An 18,748-nucleotide genomic window follows, 5' to 3' on the forward strand; every position below is an offset into this window, starting at 1 on the left:
GAACGTCCCTCTGCAATGAGCGCTTTCTCTGGCTACAGATTTCCTCTGCAACTGTGGGAGGCCAGAGAGGGACAACACTTAGGGCCTAATTCAAGGTTGATCGCAAAAGCAAAATCTTCCTCTAATGGGTAAAACCATATGCACTGCAGGTGGGGCAGATATAACATGTACAGAGAAAGTGAGATTTGGGTGAGGTGTGTTCAAACTGAAATCAAATTGCAGTGTAAAAATTAAGAAGGCAGTATTTACCCTGCACATAAACGATGTAACCCACCCCAATCTAACTCTCTCTGCACATGTTACATTTGCCCCACCTGCAGTGCACATGGTTTTGCCCATTAGAGGACAAACCATGCCCAATCAACCTTGAATTAGACCCTTAATGTAGAGAAGTACATAAAACTTAGCATACAGTCTGTGTGGGGAGACTTACTTAGAGCACAGTAAGGGCCCCCTTCCTCAATCCCCTAGCAAACAACACCCCCTCCCTGTATATGGTGGTTGGTGGAGTCACGTGTGCACAGTGCTATTGTGGGGAATGAGGGCTGCATGGTGAGAACATTGGGGTGGGGTTAGGGGGTGGATCACAATAGAAAACTAGTGTAATAAAGGCAGAGAAATACATATTGGATGGTATCCGTTTGGATGGTCGACCATGTTATGGTCGACAGTCATTAGGTCGACCACTATTAGACGACATTGACATGGTCGACATGGACACATTGTCGACACATGAAAAGGTCGACATGAGTTTAAAAAAAAATATTTTGGGGAACTTTTCCATACTTTACGATCCACGTGGACCACGATTGGGAATGGTAATCTGTGCCGAGCGCAGCGAGGCACCTTGCCCGAAGCATGGCGAGCGAAGCAAGCCACGCGAGGGGACGCAGTGCACTAACTGGGGTTCCCCGTCACTTTACGCAGAAAACGACACCAAAAAAAGTAAAAAAGCTCATGTCGACCTTTTCATGTGTCGACCATTTGTCCATGTCGACCAATAGTGGTCGACCTAATGATTGTCGACCATAACATGGTCGACCATTCATACCGGAACCATACTGGACAGGGAGTAAAGCAGGGACTGACATGCAGCTGCATCCTCCTGATCCTCCTCCCACTCTGATTCCAGGGATCCCGGCAGACCCGACACGTGGATGCCAACGCGGCGTCATCATCAGGCTCTGCTGTTCGTCTTCATGGCATACCACAGGAGGGGGAGGTGTGCTAGCCAACACACTGTAGTGCCAGCTCCACCTGCAACATCTATAGAACTCATCAGCACTGGGCGAACTCATTCCTCCTTCAAATACAACTTCTTACTGACCAGTGCCTACCAGTCACATAATTCCTTTCCAGAGAGGAGTCACAGAATGCTCATTCAACTGCGATGCCCAGGTCCAACCCTGGTCTATGGGGACCACTGAAACCTTGGGGTCCATCTGATCCTGGTACAGATGTCCCCTTAGTCCGCACCTCCTGTCGTTGGGCCTGAACACTGTCACTGTAAAGGCACTGTCTGAAGTCCCTGTACTATCACATGTAGTTCAGAATGGAGCCCTTCCGTCCGCTGTGAAAAGTTAAATGAATCATTTCACTTCTATATTGTTAGCTGGAGCTGTTCTGTGCATGCACAGTCTGCTGACCACACATGTGCGATGGCCATTGCCAGGGAGGGTTTTGAAAAATAGCAGCCTATATGCTACTATAGGATAAAGCCATCTGGTGTCTGGTGATGACATTATCCTATGAAGTTCAAGCTCTGGAGGGTCTGCTGGAAGATATCTGCTGCGATCCCTCCTCCGTACATCTGGGGGATACAGTCCGCAAATGGCGGTTTTCTGAAAATGTCCTACAAATATTTAATAATAAATGGACACCTGTATATTAAACTAGGTACAATATAAATGAAAATGAATTTTTTTTTATTACAAATGCTTTTTCGCTCCTTTCTTTCACGGGATCCTAACAGCCTGGATGCTGGCGGTCAGAATACGACACCTCTTTGTAAGTAAACTAGCACTACCCCTTATCCTCCCCGCAACCTATCCCTAACCTCACACTTATACTTACGTTCGCCATTCTGACTGACAGCTTTCCGACGTCAGGATTCTGACAGGCATTGGGATTACGGTACTGGTATTCTGCCGGCATTGTAATTGTCAGGATGCAGACTACGTCCCACATGTACAACACAAGGTCCTTTCTAAAACATTCCAGAAAAAGAAAAAATCAAGAAGCAATTTCATTTTTTACCCAAGAGGATACGTTCAGCTGCGGCTGAAAGTAATGAATCTGCGAGACTGTCCGTACCAGTGACCTGACATACAGTAAGTAGGCTGTACTTTCTTAATAAAATGTGGGGCGTAAATGGTGCTCTCCGCAACATATTTAAGAAAACTTTGCATTAATCCCAACAAACATTCCCTGTTTGTGGCTTTTATTACAGCCTCCCTATTTCTAGGCCTGACTGACCTGGCATAAGTAAAAAACTGCCAAGCGCAGTGTCATAGCATGCCACCCACCCCTCTGACAATAATGTGTGAGGACTGAGAATCTGCTGTACAGTCTGCATTTAGATGTGTCCTACATGTAAAAGTGCAAGGTCTGTAAATTCATTCATTTGCACAACAGCTTCATAAATGTCACTCAATAGGATTCTATAAGTGGACTCCTATAACTTGATTTAGCCCCAGCCATCTGTCAAAGACCAATATGGTCACTACAGTGATTCTGCTTTGCCATCTTGAAGGAATACAGCTATGCCAGAGACTTTTCACATTTCCCAGTGTACCAGGGAGAAGATAAATGCGGACATTAAACATTCTAACCAAAAAGAAGAGACTTCCAAACAGCATCTATTTTTCATTATTTTAGATAATTGGAAACACCAATCACTGTGCACAAAGGAATGTACCCAGACACATAGAGTGGTGGGGGTGGGGATTTATCAAAGCTTGGAGAGAGAAAGTATCAACCAATCAGCTCCTGCCATTTTACAGGCTGTGTTTGTATAAAAAAAAACAGCCAGGAGCTGATTGGATGTTACTTTATATCTTTCCAAGCTTTGATAAATCTCCCCCAGAGGTACAAAACACTTTGTAGAATATTTCATCATAGATAATTTTACAATGAAATAAAAATCGGAGTCATCTACAGTACAAAGCATCAGGATGTATTATACCTTAATAAAAATATACAGAAAAATATATAATTTTCCATCAAACTGACAAGGGACTATAGAAATGTAGCACCTGTGTATTTCAGCTTTATATCAGTAACAAATGTAATAGGCTGCAATTAGAGTGGTATTTACAGTGTGTTACTGCCACCTTAGACACACAACCTGTATCAGCCAAGATACACACTTAACGCAGTAAGGTTTGTACTGTAGCCTCACTACTTGTGACACAGACAACAACCTAGCAGCAATCATACAGGCATCCCCCATCCATTCATCTTTCCATGCAGGAGAAAACGTGGATGATACGTGCTGTGGAGCATAGAGGCTTGCAGTTGAGCACATCATAACATAACCAAACATATGCTAAATGTGTACAGGTAGTTATTGTAGGACTAGTGAATGTTTAGTATGTGTACTATACATCAGTGCATGTGCAGATGTACTTTGCTAGAGAGAATACCGCCCCTCCCCCCCCCCCCCAAGGTCGTGCCACCACACCCCTGCATTAAATGGTGTCTTCCGCAAATAAAGGATTATATCTAGGCAGCTATCTCCACAATCAGTTGTATAATTCTCAGTGGAGGTGGCAGCAAATCATGATCGATAGTAGGTGTCAGAGATATGGGTCACTTCATCTCCAAAATCGTAATGAAATTGATTTTCACGTACATCAACTTCAAAGGTGTACCGCAACTACACATCAGGGAAAACACACAGGGTAGTATTCAAATGATATATCACACCCAATCTCCTTTCTAAAATGATCCCCGTTATCATGCATATTGCCCCATAGTAATCAGGTTTAGCTGCGTAAAGGGTTGGGTGCCCTTGCTACTCCGGGGGTAGCGAGCAGAAATTATTATACCACGCCTGTCAGCAGAAACAGAACGGGTGTGGAAGGGGGTGAAAAGAATTGAATGCCGCCCACAGTGTGCAATACTGCTGTAGCCGGCGATTGTGGAAGTACAACATTGCTGCATATAAACAGCAAAACATAATGCTGGGGCCACAAATCCAGGCAAAACCAAATCCCCGGAAATGCTGTTTCTGCCCAAAAAACACACACAGATGTCACTGAGCTTGTGAGTTTTTACAGGTGACCAAATTGGATAGACTGTGAAACATTGCATACCCCCCCCCCATGTTTATTTTAAAGTATTTGTTTACCCCCCAATTTTCAATTGTGATGACCCTAAACATTAAAAAACTAGTTACATTTCACTATTTAAAAATGGTAAATCTTTCATCTGCAACATGGCATAGCACAGGGGAAATATACAACCGTATAAACCAATTAACAAATCTATTGTCTGAAAAAAAACATAGAAACAGAAGGAGCCCTATTTCCAGTACATACTGGGACTTCGTTACAGTATCATAAGCTTGCTTTTACTGCTTCTTCTATCACTTTAAATACACTGGGATCCTCGATGGTTGAACCAACCTATAAGAAAATAAGAAAAATAAAATCATGCTGTCAAATTTCTTGTTAAACCCATTAATTCCAAACAGTTGCTTATGGAGATAAACAAGTCAGACATTTATGGTTACAAATTCCATATTGTATTTAAGTTGAAAAATGTCTGAGGATAAAAGGAACGTGCAAGTGTGATGACACTAACATTACTTCTTGTTTCTCTAAGAAATAGTGTGGTTTCCTAAGAGATTACATTACATCTTTTGTATAGAAAGCGGATCACAGGTGCGTGTACTCCTTTAAATCACAGTCCAACCCCCTTCTAACACAGTGTTGTATAGTGAGTAGTAACCACAGGATAATGTGCAATGTAACCTACAGCAGCGGACAGTTGGACATAAGTTTCTGTTAATTGCGAGACAGCCAGAAGTAAGTGTGCCCCCAGGTCGGAGCAGTAATTATACACATTATAATTAGAGATGATCACGTTTGTATTTACAAAAACGGCATCCTATTGGCTATCGCCTCTCACGTGTTTTGGATAACCAATAAGATAAATCCAAACTTGCGCTACTTTGGCTAAAAGAATAGAGTAAATCAGGTCATCTCAAATTATAACCGATGGCAGATCACCAACAATAGTCCTATGCTGTCTCACCCAACACAATAATTGGACCCACCACATATGAAACTAAAACCTAGGTATTACACAGATCATGACAATAACAAATAAAAGCATTAGGGAGTAATTCAGTTAGCCACGGTAAATTACTTTTGGTAACTGACCCCCCGGGCTATTCGGTTAGCCCCGTTTTTGCGATTGCTGCGGAAAACACACATAAGTCTGTGAACTTATCATGGATTCTATGGGTGGAATTCAAGTAATCTATCACGCCCAATCTCCTGTCTAAAATACCATGCCCCCGAGGGCAGAAACAGAACGGGTGTAGAAAGGGGTGAAAAGAATTGAATCGCGCTCTATGTGTTTTCAGCTGAAAATTTTATTTTTTTCTGGCATAACAAACTGGGGATAGTTAAATTGGCAGAAAACAAAATTGCGAAAAAGAAGAAAAAAAATTGTGAACAATTTCACAAACTTTTTGGGGGCTAACTGAATTTCCCCTTAGTCTATTTTAAGGTCTTCATGCAATATCTTACATATGTTTTTAAGATTGTCACATAAATGTCTGGTTTTTTTGCTTACCTTGTAGGGCTTGCCATTAACAAGTGCAGATAGAGTGGAGCGGGGTATCTTGCCGGAACGTGTTTTGGGCAGCTGATTTACAACAATCACTTTCCTGAAAGCTGCAACTGGTCCGATATGTTCTCTGACTAGCAACACAATTTCCTCGGCTATTTTCTCTTCTCCTTTTACCACTCCTGAAAGTAGTCAAACATATGGGTATTTAGTGCATTGTGCATATGAGGCTTCACTTACAGTTAAGGGGCAAGTTCAGCTAAAAGATGCAGATTTGCATATGTACAAACCAGGTGACAATTCGAATGCAAGATTTTTTTTGCATGTCTTAAAGCAAAAGTACTGCTTGTTTTTGCATGTAGCAATCACATCCTATGCTTTATTTTTATAGGACTCAGATATTGAGCTAGGACATGCTCCGCCTCCCGACTGAAAATCTATCTCCACATTTTGCATTTTCTACACATTACATTTTCTCCACACCTCACTTTGCAGAACATCATGGCTTTGCCAAGGTAGCAAATCTAGCTGGATTGATGCCTTACCCAAATGAGGCACAATGTTAAAACAGGACAGAGGGGATACAGTTAAAATACCGGCTGTCGGGATCCAGACGTTCAGGAGACCGACACCGAAATCCATACAGCCGGTGAAATACCGCCGGACAGAATCCTGACCACTGCAGGTTATTCCCGAGTGGTAATATAACATGTGGCTAGCAAAGCGAGCCACCAGGCCCGAAGTGCGGCGAGCGCAGCGAGGGGACTCGCTGCCAGGATTCCGACAGACAGGAAGCTGCCGTCTGCTGGTAAAACATATGTATCCCGGACAGAGCAGTGCCTACCATTCTGCAGCACACAGAGTGCCAAAGGAACATGTCCTTTCAATGGATCATCCAAGCCGACCACAGCACAATCTGCCACAGACTTGTGCAGTAATACGGACTACAAAAAGAGAACAATTATTAAAAAGATGTTACCAAGTAATACATTTGACAGTCACATAATAATGTCATTTTATGGATCATTGTAAAACATAACTATTAATAAAATCGGGCTAGATATTACTATAAATGTTGCTTTTAATTTTTAATTGATGGTTGCTTACTCATGGAAAATAGCCTAGAGTGACCTACCATCCACACAAGGTACAGATACCCCAGCATCATGCTGCATTTACTTTCTTCTACAGTCATTGATGCAGGTCTTATATTCACCTGCTACATGCCTGCATGCATTCTAGGCAGGTGCTGCACATTCATGTGTATTAATAATACTGGAAGTCCCATGTACTGGCAGGTGCTTGCTCTCACAAAGCCAACTAAAGATCCACTGCATGAGTGGTCCAATCTTTGCTGGTAAATACTGTAGCTCAGACAATGCATAATAGCAGAGACCGATTGATTTAAAGCTTGCACTGAGTGGCCGATTAAATAGAAGGTATTAATTCCATTAACCAATCAGTATACACAGGTGTTTTATTACACCAATCAAATTATAGGTTTAGAAAAGTGGTGTATACATCTCCTTCAATATACATAACTTATAATCACAACTGTAATACAATCAACAAATGAAGAATAGAGAACACTCAGTATGATCAAAGCACATTCATTACATGCTTATATCAGAAATATTAAGGGCTCCTATTGCATTATACATGCTCACGGCATACTATCCCATTAGTATTTCACTAGAATTTCCACATACATCAGAAATAAAGGCATCATTGTGTCCATAGACATCCGCTACTTGGCCCTCGCGTAGATCATGCATAAGTGCAGCTTAGGCCATACAAATAATGGTAGTTATTATTTGGGATGCACAAAACATTCTAAAACTTATATATTTCCTATAACTGATGCTTTTATACATACAGTGTATGGGACATTCTTATTTGGATTTTTAGCCGTAAAAAAACACAAGATGAAAGAATCCCCTTTCTTTGCTTGGCTTTAAATGTTTATTTGGAGATCGTGTACTTCAGACTTAGGGGGATATCCAATTAGCCCCGGTAATTTACCGGGGCTAATTGTCCCGCCGGGGGCTACCTAATTAGCCCCGATAAGCTGGCGTGTGCCGCGGCTTATCGGTGATTTTGTTTCACTTGCCCCGGCAGGCGAAGCAGAATCCCCGGAGACAGCCCCGTTTTCGTCCGAAAACTGCGCTGTTTCACGCGAAAACACACAGATTTCACTGAACCTGTGTGTTTTCGGGAGAAAGGTTTTTTTTTTTTTTTTTTACAGGCAATCCATCTGGATAGCCTGTAAAAAAAAAAAAAAAACAACAACAGTGAAACATCGGAAAAAAGTCTGAAAAACGTCCGAAAATGGCCGTTTTTCGGACCAGATGTTTTAACGAGGATAATTGGATATCCCCCTTAGCGTTACAAACATGTGTGAATAACCAAGATCTTTACAATGCCAGAACAACAGAGTTTTGGGCCCTACACACTTGCCAATGTGCCCGGCCGATATGAACAATCTTGTTCAGTAACGAACGAGAAATTGTTCATATCGCTCAGTGTGTAGGCACCAACGATGAACGATGGTGGCAACGGGGTCATTCATCATTGGTGTCGGGTCGTTTATGCCTGCAAGCCAATATAGACAATATCGTCCATATTAGCATGCAGGGCTATGGGGCAGGGTGACGTCAGGCAGTGAAGAAACTTCACTCCCCCCATCACCACTCCCCCCATCACCCCTCCCCCGCCGCCGGGTCATCCGTCAGGCACCTCGGCGGCAAATCGTTAAATGTGTAGGGGCTATTACAAATCGATTTTGGTTTATGAACTTTACACATATGATTATACACATATGATTAAGTACTGATAGCACACCATAAAGTCTTTGTAAATTAGCATTGTGACTTAACAAATAGATTTACTAACCTCTTCTATCGCCCCCGCAGAGAGCCTGTGTCCCGCAACATTAATGACATCATCAACCCGTGACAGGACATACACATAGCCATCTTCATCCATATAGCCTGCATCCATGGTATCATAGTATCCCTAGAAAAACATTTCATATACAGTAGGTAAAGTGTTTACCTTACCAAGTGCTACTATGTTGTTTTTATCAAATGGTCCCAACTTCTTATACCTACTGGAAACTTTTTGAAATACAGTTTTTTAAACATTTCTTCATTCTCCCAAAGAGTGGAAAATGCCCCAGGAGGCAAAGGTAACCTGAAACATAAAACAGTAATAAGAATACATGTAATGTGCTCAGGTAAATGTTATTTGTGTCTGACTCCATTAATCATAAGTGAGCAGTCTCATTTATACAGATATTCAGTGTATCAGATGGTTTATCAGAATTCTACTTTGTTTTGTGTCACCCAAATCTAATAATTTGTTCCAGGTGACAACAGTGACAGAAGCGTAGAAGGGCTAGCAGAGAGGACATGGCTTAATAACACACGGCATGTTCCACAAATCCAGGTATTCAAGAACTCCCTGCCCTGAAACCTTCAGTTTTAGCATTGTGCGTATAACCTGCACTGGCACACACCACAGCCAGGGGGTCCACAAAGCTACACACACACACACACACACACACACACACACACACACACACACACACACACACACACACTTTATTATCTCATTACAATTGCACCTGTGAAGGGATGAGATATATTAGGCAGCAAATTAACACTTAGTTTTTGAAGTTAATGTGTTGGAAGCAGGGAAATGGGCATGCGGAAGCATCTGAGCGATTTTGTCAAGGGCCACTTGTGATGGCTAGACAACTGGGTCAGAGCAGCTCCAAAACTGCAAGTCTTGTGGGGTGTTCCCAGTATGCAGTGGTTAGTACAATACCTTCCAATGTGGTCCAAGGAAGGACAACTGGTGAACTAGTGACAGGGTTAAAGGCACCCAAGGCTCATCAATGCATAAGGGGAGTGAAGGCTAGCCTGTCTGGTCCTACTGTATCCCACAGAAGAGCTATTGTAGCACAAATTGATGAAAAATGTAATGCTGGTTATGACAGGTGTCAGAACACACAGTGCATCACAACTTGCTGTATAATGGGCTGTTTAGCCGCAGCCCAGACAGAGTACCCACGCTGACTCCTGTCCACTGACAAAAGCATCTACAATGGCCACGCATGTGAGAATTTGAACTGGACCATGAAGCAATGTAAGAAGGTGGACTGGTCTGATTAATCACATTTTATTTTACATCTTGTGGACAACTGGGTGTGTAGGCGTCATTTACCTGGGGAAGAGATGACATCAGGATGTACTATGGGAAGAAGGTAAGCTGGCAAAGGCAGTGTGTGTTCCGCTGGGAAACCTTGGGTGCTGCTGTTCATGTGGATGTTACTTTGCCATGAACTGCATACCTAAATATTGTTGCAGACAAAGTACACCCCTTCATGACAACATTATTCCCTGATGGCACTGATATCTTTCAGCAGGATGTTGCCCCCTGCCACACTGCACAAATTGTTCAGGAATGGTTTGAGGAACATGATAAAGAGTTCATGGTGTTAACCTGGCCTCTAAATTCCACATATCTTAATCCGATCCTAGATCTGTGGGATGTGCTGGAAAAACAAGCCCGGGCCACGGAGGAGGGGAAAATTAGCTAAGCGCTCAGTGAGTGGTGGTGTATAGATGATTATCAGCAGCAGCTTGGAAAGGGAATGCCAATCCCCAAAAGCACACTTAGATAGAAAAAATTACCAAGTTGCGCTAGACAATCAAATAAAAAAGCATTTATTTTAATGCATAAAATGTATTATGATAACAACAATTCTCCCGGGAGTAAAATACACACTTTAGAATGACATCTCTATAACTGTAGACCTACTGCTAATTTTATAACAGAAGTACAAATTAGTACTATTCCAGAGCTTATGACCCCAGGGATATCACTTTAAATAGAATATTACCAACAGAAATGAATATTATCTGTTAAAAGAAAAAAAGAAAAAGTCTGTGTTGACATACATAAACTCACTTGGTCCACATGAATACCGAACAGTCCTGATCATTGATATCTGTGAGCTTAATCCAATGATCCTGTAGTAGACCGGACTTTTATAACATAAAATAGAAACTTATGTAGTTGATGCTGTGAGCAAATGCATAATTGGTAGACCACTGGCCGCTGTGACAAGGGGGAGAGCCCGGAGCAATGTTGCTGCGGTCAGCCGCTGGCTCCTGCACGGGGAGTGGAAAGCCGTACCTGAAGTGACCGCCGGACTGGATGAAATGCGGCTGTGTATAGCTGACACGCGGCTGCAGTATCCGGATGGTTAGCTGTTACCTTGCGTGGTACAGTGTATGGGCTCTCAACAGCAGGCGGCTGACCTGTGCTCCCACGGGCAGCTCCGATTGAGCCTCCCTGCAATTGCCAGTGTGTGTTGAGAGCCCATACACTGTACCACGCAAGGTAACAGCTAACCATCCGGATACTGCAGCCGCGTGTCAGCTATACACAGCCACATTTCATCCAGTCCAGCGGTCACTTCAGGTATGGCTTTCCACTCCCCGTGCAGGAGCCAGCGGCTGACCGCAGCAACATTGCTCCGGGCTCTCCCCCTTGTCACAGCGGCCAGTGGTCTACCAATTATGCATTTGCTCACAGCATCAACTACATAAGTTTCTATTTTATGTTATAAAAGTCCGGTCTACTACAGGATCATTGGATTAAGCTCACAGATATCAATGATCAGGACTGTTCGGTATTCATGTGGACCAAGTGAGTTTATGTATGTCAACACAGACTTTTTATTTTTTTCTTTTAACAGATAATATTCATTTCTGTTGTTAATATTCTATTTAAAGTGATATCCCTGGGGTCATAAGCTCTGGAATAGTACTAATTTGTACTTCTGTTATAAAATTAGCAGTAGGTCTGCAGTTATAGAGATGTCATTCTAAAGTGTGTATTTTACTCCCGGGAGAATTGTTGTTATCATAATACATTTTATGCATTAAAATAAATGCTTTTTTATTTGATTGTCTAGCGCAACTTGGTAATTTTTTCTATCTAACCGGGCCACGGAGGCCCCACCTTGTAACAGGGCATAAAGGATCTTCTGCTAACTTCTTGGTGCCAGATACCATAGGACACATTCAAATGTCTTGTTGAGTATATAAAGTTGGTTTTAATGTTATGGTTTATCGGTGCATAATATATATATATATATATATATATAGAGAGAGAGAGAGAAAGAGAGAGAGAGAGAGAGAGAGAGAGAGAGAGAGAGAGAGAGAGAGAGAGAGAGAGAGAGAGAGAGAGAGAGAGAGTGTGTGTGTGTGTGTGTGTGTGTGTGTGTGTAGACATAACTAGTCTACTTTATTTCTCTTCTACTTTAGACTCCACCAAAGTGCTGCCCTGTTCTCAGACCAGTGTGGATTATTAGATCCATTATTAGAACGGTCTACAGTCAATAGGTCTACCACTAATGGTAGACATGTATTAGGTCAACAGGGTCAAAAGGTCGACATAGAATAGGTAGACCGTAGAAAAGGATGGCAGGGTCAAAAGGCCGATATGGAAATGGTCCACACAAAAAGGTACTTTTTTTTGGGGGGGGGGGGGGTTTGTCACTTTTTTGCCACAAACAAGCCCCATTAGTGTATCACATCTCCTTGCGTGTTTCAGGCAAAGTGCATCGCTCCGCTACCACTGGGCTCGGCACATGTGACTATTCGTAATTGTAGTCCATGTGGATGGTAAAATATGAAAAAGTAAAAACAACTAAATAAAAAAAAACTTGTGTGGACCATTGTCATGTTGACCTTTTGACCCCATTGACCTTTTGAACTGTACCTTTTACATGTTGACCTTTTGAACCTGTCAACCTAATGCATGTCTACCATTAGTGGTCTACCAATTGACTATAGATCTTTTTAGTGTAGATCTATAGACCTGCTACCTTCTCAGACACTGGCATACTGCTTCACAGCTCATCATTTTGATAATGCTCTCAAATTCATAATTGCTATTGTAGACCCCACTAGGTGAGAAAATTGCCATAAATACATTATAAACTCTCACCTATCAATAAAGTCCTGGCCTGACTCCTTTCAGTTTCTGTCACCAGTGGATTTTCTTATTGGTGCTGCCCAGGCCTTGTGATTTGTTACATGTGCACCTCTATATCGGCAATCAGGGCCGGCGCCACCAATAGGCAGCTGCTATGTGCGGCAGCACTTGAAGGGTGGCGCTGAGTGCAGCAAAAAAAACAAAACAGGAATTGACTGCTCTGCGCTCCCCATTTGGGATGTGAGGCAACTGCTACCCGCTCACCCGGTGTCAGATCTGGTGGATCAAAACCACGTCTAGAGCTGTTCCCACCTTCCCCTCTTTTGTCGCTCACTTCCCCCCACCCTCCCGACCTGATGACCATGTATCAGATGATCTGCTCCCTCCGCCGGCACCGGGTCCACAAACCAGCTAAGGAGGCAACAAAGCTGCTGGAGCCCGTGGAGGAGGCGGGGGCGGAACCTTTGCCCGATGCGGAGAGGGCTTCCCCAACCACTGGTGGATCCCCCTGCCATTTATTACACTTTTCTTTAACTGGCAGTACAGGGAAAGTGACCCGCGTGGTTGTCTTCACCAAGAGCTCGGGGAGCACGGGCTGCCCCCCCCCCCCCGGGACGTGCAGGCGCCGCACTATACATTGCTCCCTGGCAGCGTGAGGCGTATGCTCTCCCTGGCCTGCACCTGTGTGCTCCGTGCAGCCGGGATTGAGCCAGATTACAGAAGTGATTGGGGAGTGAGGTTGGGTTCAGTGCAACATTAATGAAGTGTGAGTCACAGTCCCAATGTCACACAGCATCACTTTACCCTGTGTTTTATGTTTATATATATATATATATATATATATATATATATATATATATAAAACACGAGATTTATGGTAAGAAAACTTACCGTTGTTAAATCTCTTTCTGCGAGGTACACTGGGCTCCACAAGGAATTACATTGGGGTTATAGAGGAGGCGGCGCTGTGCATCTTGTTCCCAAGATGCACAGCGCCGCCTCCTCTATAACCCCGCCTCCATGCCAGTGAGCTCAGTTTTGTTAACCAGCCCAATGCAGTAGCAGGTACCAGAGGCGACAATCGATCGTAGCCAAGTACACCACACACTCACCACAGGAGAGGGTGTCAGCAGCTATGCCAATACCAACCCAAAAAAGCTAAGTGCGTCAGGGTGGGCGCCTTGTGGAGCCCAGTGTACCTTGCAGAAAGAGATTTAACAACGGTAAGTTCTTACCGTAAATCTTGTTTTCTGCTGTGGGGTACACTGGGCTCCACAAGGAATTACATCGGGGATGTCCCAAAGCAGTTCCTCACGGGAGGGGAAGCACTGTAGCGGGCACAAGAACCCGGCGTCCAAAGGAAGCATCATGGAAAGCGGCGGTATCAAAGGCATAGAACCTTATAAACGTGTTCCCTGAGTACCACGTAGCCGCCCTGCACAACTGTTCAAGGGTCGCACCACGGTGGGCCGCCCAAGAAGGTCCAACCGACCGAGTAGAATGGGCTTTGATGGTAGCAGGAGCTGGACGACCAGCCTGTACATAAGCATGTGCAATCACCATTCTAATCCATCTGGCCAGAGTCTGCTTGGAAGCAGGCCAGCCACGTTTGTGAAAACCAAACAATACAAAAAGAGAATCAGATTTCCTTACGGAGGAAGTTCTCTTCACATAGATACGGAGAGCCTGTACCACATCCAAAGACCGTTCTTTGGGAGACAACTCAGGAGAATTAAAGGCCGGAACCACAATCTCCTGGTTAAGGTGGAAAGAAGACACCACCTTAGGCAAATAACCTGGCCACGTTCTAAGAACCGCCCGGTCACGGTAAAAAGCAAATAGGGAGACTTGCAGGACAAAGCACCCAAGTCCGAGACCCTTCTAGCCGAAGCAATAGCCAGCAAGAATAGGACCTTAAGGGAAAGCCACTTAAGGTCAGCAAAGGCAAAAGGCTCAAACGGAGACACTTGCAAGGCCTCCAAAACCACCAACAAGTCCCAAGGGGTCACTGGCGGCACATAAGGAGGCTGAATCCTCAACACACCCTGAGTGAATGTAGGGTGGCAATCTTTCTCTGAAACCAAACAGACAAGGCAGAAATGTGGACTTTGAGGGAGACCAAATGGAGACCTAAGTCCAGGCCCTGTTGCAGGAAGGCCAACAGTTTGGCCGTGCTAAACTTGAAAATGTCATGATTGTGAGATGCACACCAAGTAAAATAAGCATTCCAGACCCTATGGTAAATCTGAGCAGAAGCCGGCTTACGGGCCTTCAACATAGTTTAAACGTCCGCCTCAGAAAAACCCTTGGTCCTCAGGACGGAAACTTCAAGAGCCATGCCATCAAAGCCAGACGGGCTAAGTCCTGGTATACAAAAGGTCCCTGAATGAGGAGGTCTGGCCGTTGTGGAAGTAGAAGGGGACGATCCATCGAGAGGCCCTGTAGATCGGAGAACCAGTGCCATCTGGGCCACGCTGGAGCGAGCAGAAGCAGGCTTCCTCCTTCTTGCTTGTACTTCCGTATTACTCTGGGCAGGAGTGATACCGGAGGGAACAAGTACGGCAGCCAAGAGTTCCATGGGATTGACAGAGCATCCACGAACGCTGCTTGAGGATCCCTTGTCCTTGCTCCGAAGACCAGAACCTTGTGATTGTGTCGAGACGCCACCAGGTCCACATCTGGGAGGCCCCACTTTTCCACGAGACGTTGAAACACCTCTGGATATAGGCTCCATTCTCCGGAGTGCACGTCCTGACGACTGAGACAGTCCGCCTCCCAGTTCAGAACGCCCGGAGTGAACACTGCTGATATGGCCGGCAGATGGCGTTCTGCCCACTGAAAAATCCTTGATACTTCCCTCATTGCCATGCGGCTTCGAGTGCCGTCCTGATGATTTATATACGCCACCATGGTGGCGTTGTCCGATTGCACCTGTACAGGTCTGTTCTGGATGAGATGCTGGGCCAGTGTCAACGCATTGAACACTGCCCGCAGTTCCAGAATATTTATCGGGAGTAGAGACTCCTCCTTGGTCCACCGACCCTGAAGAGAGTGTTGTTCCAACACCGTGCCCCAACCCCTCAGACTGGCATCCGTTGTCAGGAGGACCCAGTCGGATATCCAGAACGGACGGCCCCTGTTCAATTGATGGTCCTGCAGCCACCAGCTCAGTTACAGACGGACCTCCGGAGATCATGAGATCATGTGAGATCTTATCCGGTGAGGTAGGCCGTCCCACTTGGTCAGAATTAACTTCTGCAGAGGGCGAGAGTGGAACGGAGCATACTCCACCATGTCGAAAGCCGACACCATGAGACCCAGCACATAAATTGCCGAATGTATCGACACTTGCGGACGAGATAGGAAGCATCGAATCCTGTCCTGAAGCTTCAGGACGTTCACCTGAGACAGAAACAACCGTTGGTTGTGAGTGTCCAATAACGCTCCCAGATGTAACATGCTCCGAGCAGGAACCAGGGAGGATTTCTTCCAGTTGATCAGCCACCTGTGGGCTGTCATGCACTGGACCATCAGATTGAGATGACACAGGAGAAGTTCTGGGGAATTTGCCAGGATCAACAAATCGTCCAAGTACGGTAGGATCCTGACCCCTTGACGGAGGAGTGTAGCCGTCATGACCACCATTACTTTGGTGAAAACTCGGGGAGCCGTTGTCAAACCAAAGGGTACATCCCGAAATTGGTAATGAAGGTTGCCCTCCGCAAACCGCAGGTACTGATGATGAGAAAGCGCAATAGAAATATGCAGGTAGGCATCCTGTATGTCCAGGGAGACCATATAGTCCCCAGGCTCCATGGCCAGAACAATTGAGCACAGAGTTTCCATACGAAACTTGAAGACCCGCACATGCTTGTTCAAGCACTTCAGATTGAGAATGGCCCACGAGGACCCGTTCAGTTTCGGGACTAGAAACAGCGTGGAATAGTACCCCTTGCCTCTCTGAGCCAGAGGCACCTGTACCACCATTCCTGTGACCAGGAGGGAATGTACCACTGAGTGCAATGTGTTTGCTTTTGCCGGATCCAGAGGCACATCTGTCAGACAAAACCGCTACAGCGGACGATTCTTGAAGGGTATGGCGTAACCTCGAGCGATGACTTCCCCCGCCCAGGAATCTGAAGTGGTCTTCAACCATTCCTGGGCAAAACCTAGAAGTCGGCCCCCCACCTTGGGCTCCCCCAGAGGGAGGCCCGCCCCGTCATGCGGCAGGCTTGTCAGTTTTGGAAGCTGACTGACGGGCAGCCCAGGCACGCTTTGGTCTGGGCTTGTTTGGTCTGGAAGCACGAGCTTGCTTTGGGTACGCCTGACCTTTTGCTTTACTAGGAGTACGAAAGGGCCAAGGGAAAGTACTTTTAGTCTTCTGTGCAGAAGGAGCTGTACTAGGTAGACAAGCTGTTTTAGCCGTAGCCAGATCAGCCACAATCTTATTTAGGTCTTCTCCAAAGAGACTGTCTCCTTTGACAGGAAGCACCTCCAGGGTTTTCTTGGAATCCAAATTCACCGACCATGATCTCAACCAAAGGATACGTCTGGCCAAGACGGACGCAGTAGCAGCCTTGGCTGCAAGCACCCCGGCATCGGAAGCCGCCTCCTTAAGGTACAGAGAAGCCAAGGGAATATAGGAGAGACATTGTCGAGCATGCTCAGATGCGTCGGCAGACAGTTCCGCCTCGAGTTCCTGAGCCCACGCCTCAACAGCTTCAGCAGCTCAAGTCGCTGCAATTGTTGGCCTATGCACAGCCTCCGTTAGGGTATAAATTGCTTTTAAACAGCGCTCCACACGTCTATCCGTTGGTTCCTTCAGAGAGGTGACGGTAGTTACTTGCAGAGCAGAGGAAACAACCATACGCGCCACATGAGAATCTACAGGCGGTGGGGTTTCCCAATTTTTACACACCTCCACAGAGAGAGGATAGTGAGCCAACAGTCTCTTATTCTGTGTAAACTTTGTCCCCGGATTTTCCCAGGATTCCTGACGTATGTCAACCAGGTGTTTAGAGTAGGGTAAAACCTGTTTAACCACCTTCTTACGCTTAAACCTATCCGGTTTCTGGGAGAAAGTTTCAGGCTCAGAATCATCAAACACTTGAAGGATGAGCCGAATCGCCTCAATCAAATCCGGGACATCCACGGATGACTTCCCTTCCTCATCTAAAACTGCAGCGTCAGTGTCAGCGGGGTCAGTATATGCACCGTCCTCCTCAGAGGATGTGTCGGTTAAAGCCGTGGATTGGGAGGAGGTAATGGCCCATTTAGAAGATGACTTAGTCTTAGGCGGGCGAGAGTGAGACTTAGATTTAGTCATAGATCGGTTCAAATGCTGCAGCTGAGTGGAAAGCTGATCCGCCCATGACGGGTTCACAGCAAGGACCATAAACTGCTGCAGTGGCACAGGTGGTCCCACAGGGGGCGTCAATTTAGTCACAGGCGTGCTTAGCAATGTGGAGAATGTAGCCTAAGGCGGATCCTGCGATACCCCAAGCGCTACTGACCCACTGGGGGATAATGAACTCTCTGAACCTGAACTCTCAGCTGCCAAATTATCCTCCATTGCGTCAGCGGCCTCACTACCACACAGTGTGGGAGAGGCCCCAATATCGTTGCCACGTGTAGCAGACATAGTATATGCACAATAATGGGCAACCCGGTACAAAGCGTAGCAGCACTATACCTAGCCAGAACTCTCAGATAGCACAGACCGGAGGTTCAATAGATATATGGTGACTATAAATCCCAATCAAAAATACCCCAACAGTATATCTTGTGATACAATCCTACATTGAAAATAGAAAAACCTGAAACACTTGGCCCCCTCAGGTATAGCAATATAGGAATAGCATGCTGAGTGAAATACCCTGCAATAAGGCAACCACGCAGCAGCTACATGCACACACACATATATATATATAGTCACAAG

General features: G+C 45.2%; 1 protein-coding gene across 1 annotated transcript in view; it reads right to left on the reverse strand.

Annotated features, from left to right (window-relative positions):
* Positions 1 to 3,154: 3,154 nt before the first annotated feature.
* ACSS3 (acyl-CoA synthetase short chain family member 3) overlaps positions 3,155 to 18,748 on the reverse strand; it is a 295,452-nt gene continuing 279,858 nt past the window's right edge. The window contains exons 13-17 of the mRNA XM_063927708.1: positions 8,910 to 8,991; positions 8,692 to 8,814; positions 6,644 to 6,743; positions 5,806 to 5,981; positions 3,155 to 4,628 (exon numbers count right to left, since the gene is read on the reverse strand). Coding sequence (XP_063783778.1) covers positions 4,560 to 4,628; positions 5,806 to 5,981; positions 6,644 to 6,743; positions 8,692 to 8,814; positions 8,910 to 8,991 — 550 coding nt within the window. The 3' untranslated portion in view covers positions 3,155 to 4,559. The remainder of the gene's footprint in view (positions 4,629 to 5,805; positions 5,982 to 6,643; positions 6,744 to 8,691; positions 8,815 to 8,909; positions 8,992 to 18,748) is intronic.

This window comes from Pseudophryne corroboree, chromosome 6 (genome assembly GCF_028390025.1).
Source record: "Pseudophryne corroboree isolate aPseCor3 chromosome 6, aPseCor3.hap2, whole genome shotgun sequence".
Classification (NCBI taxonomy): Eukaryota; Metazoa; Chordata; class Amphibia; order Anura; family Myobatrachidae; genus Pseudophryne; species Pseudophryne corroboree.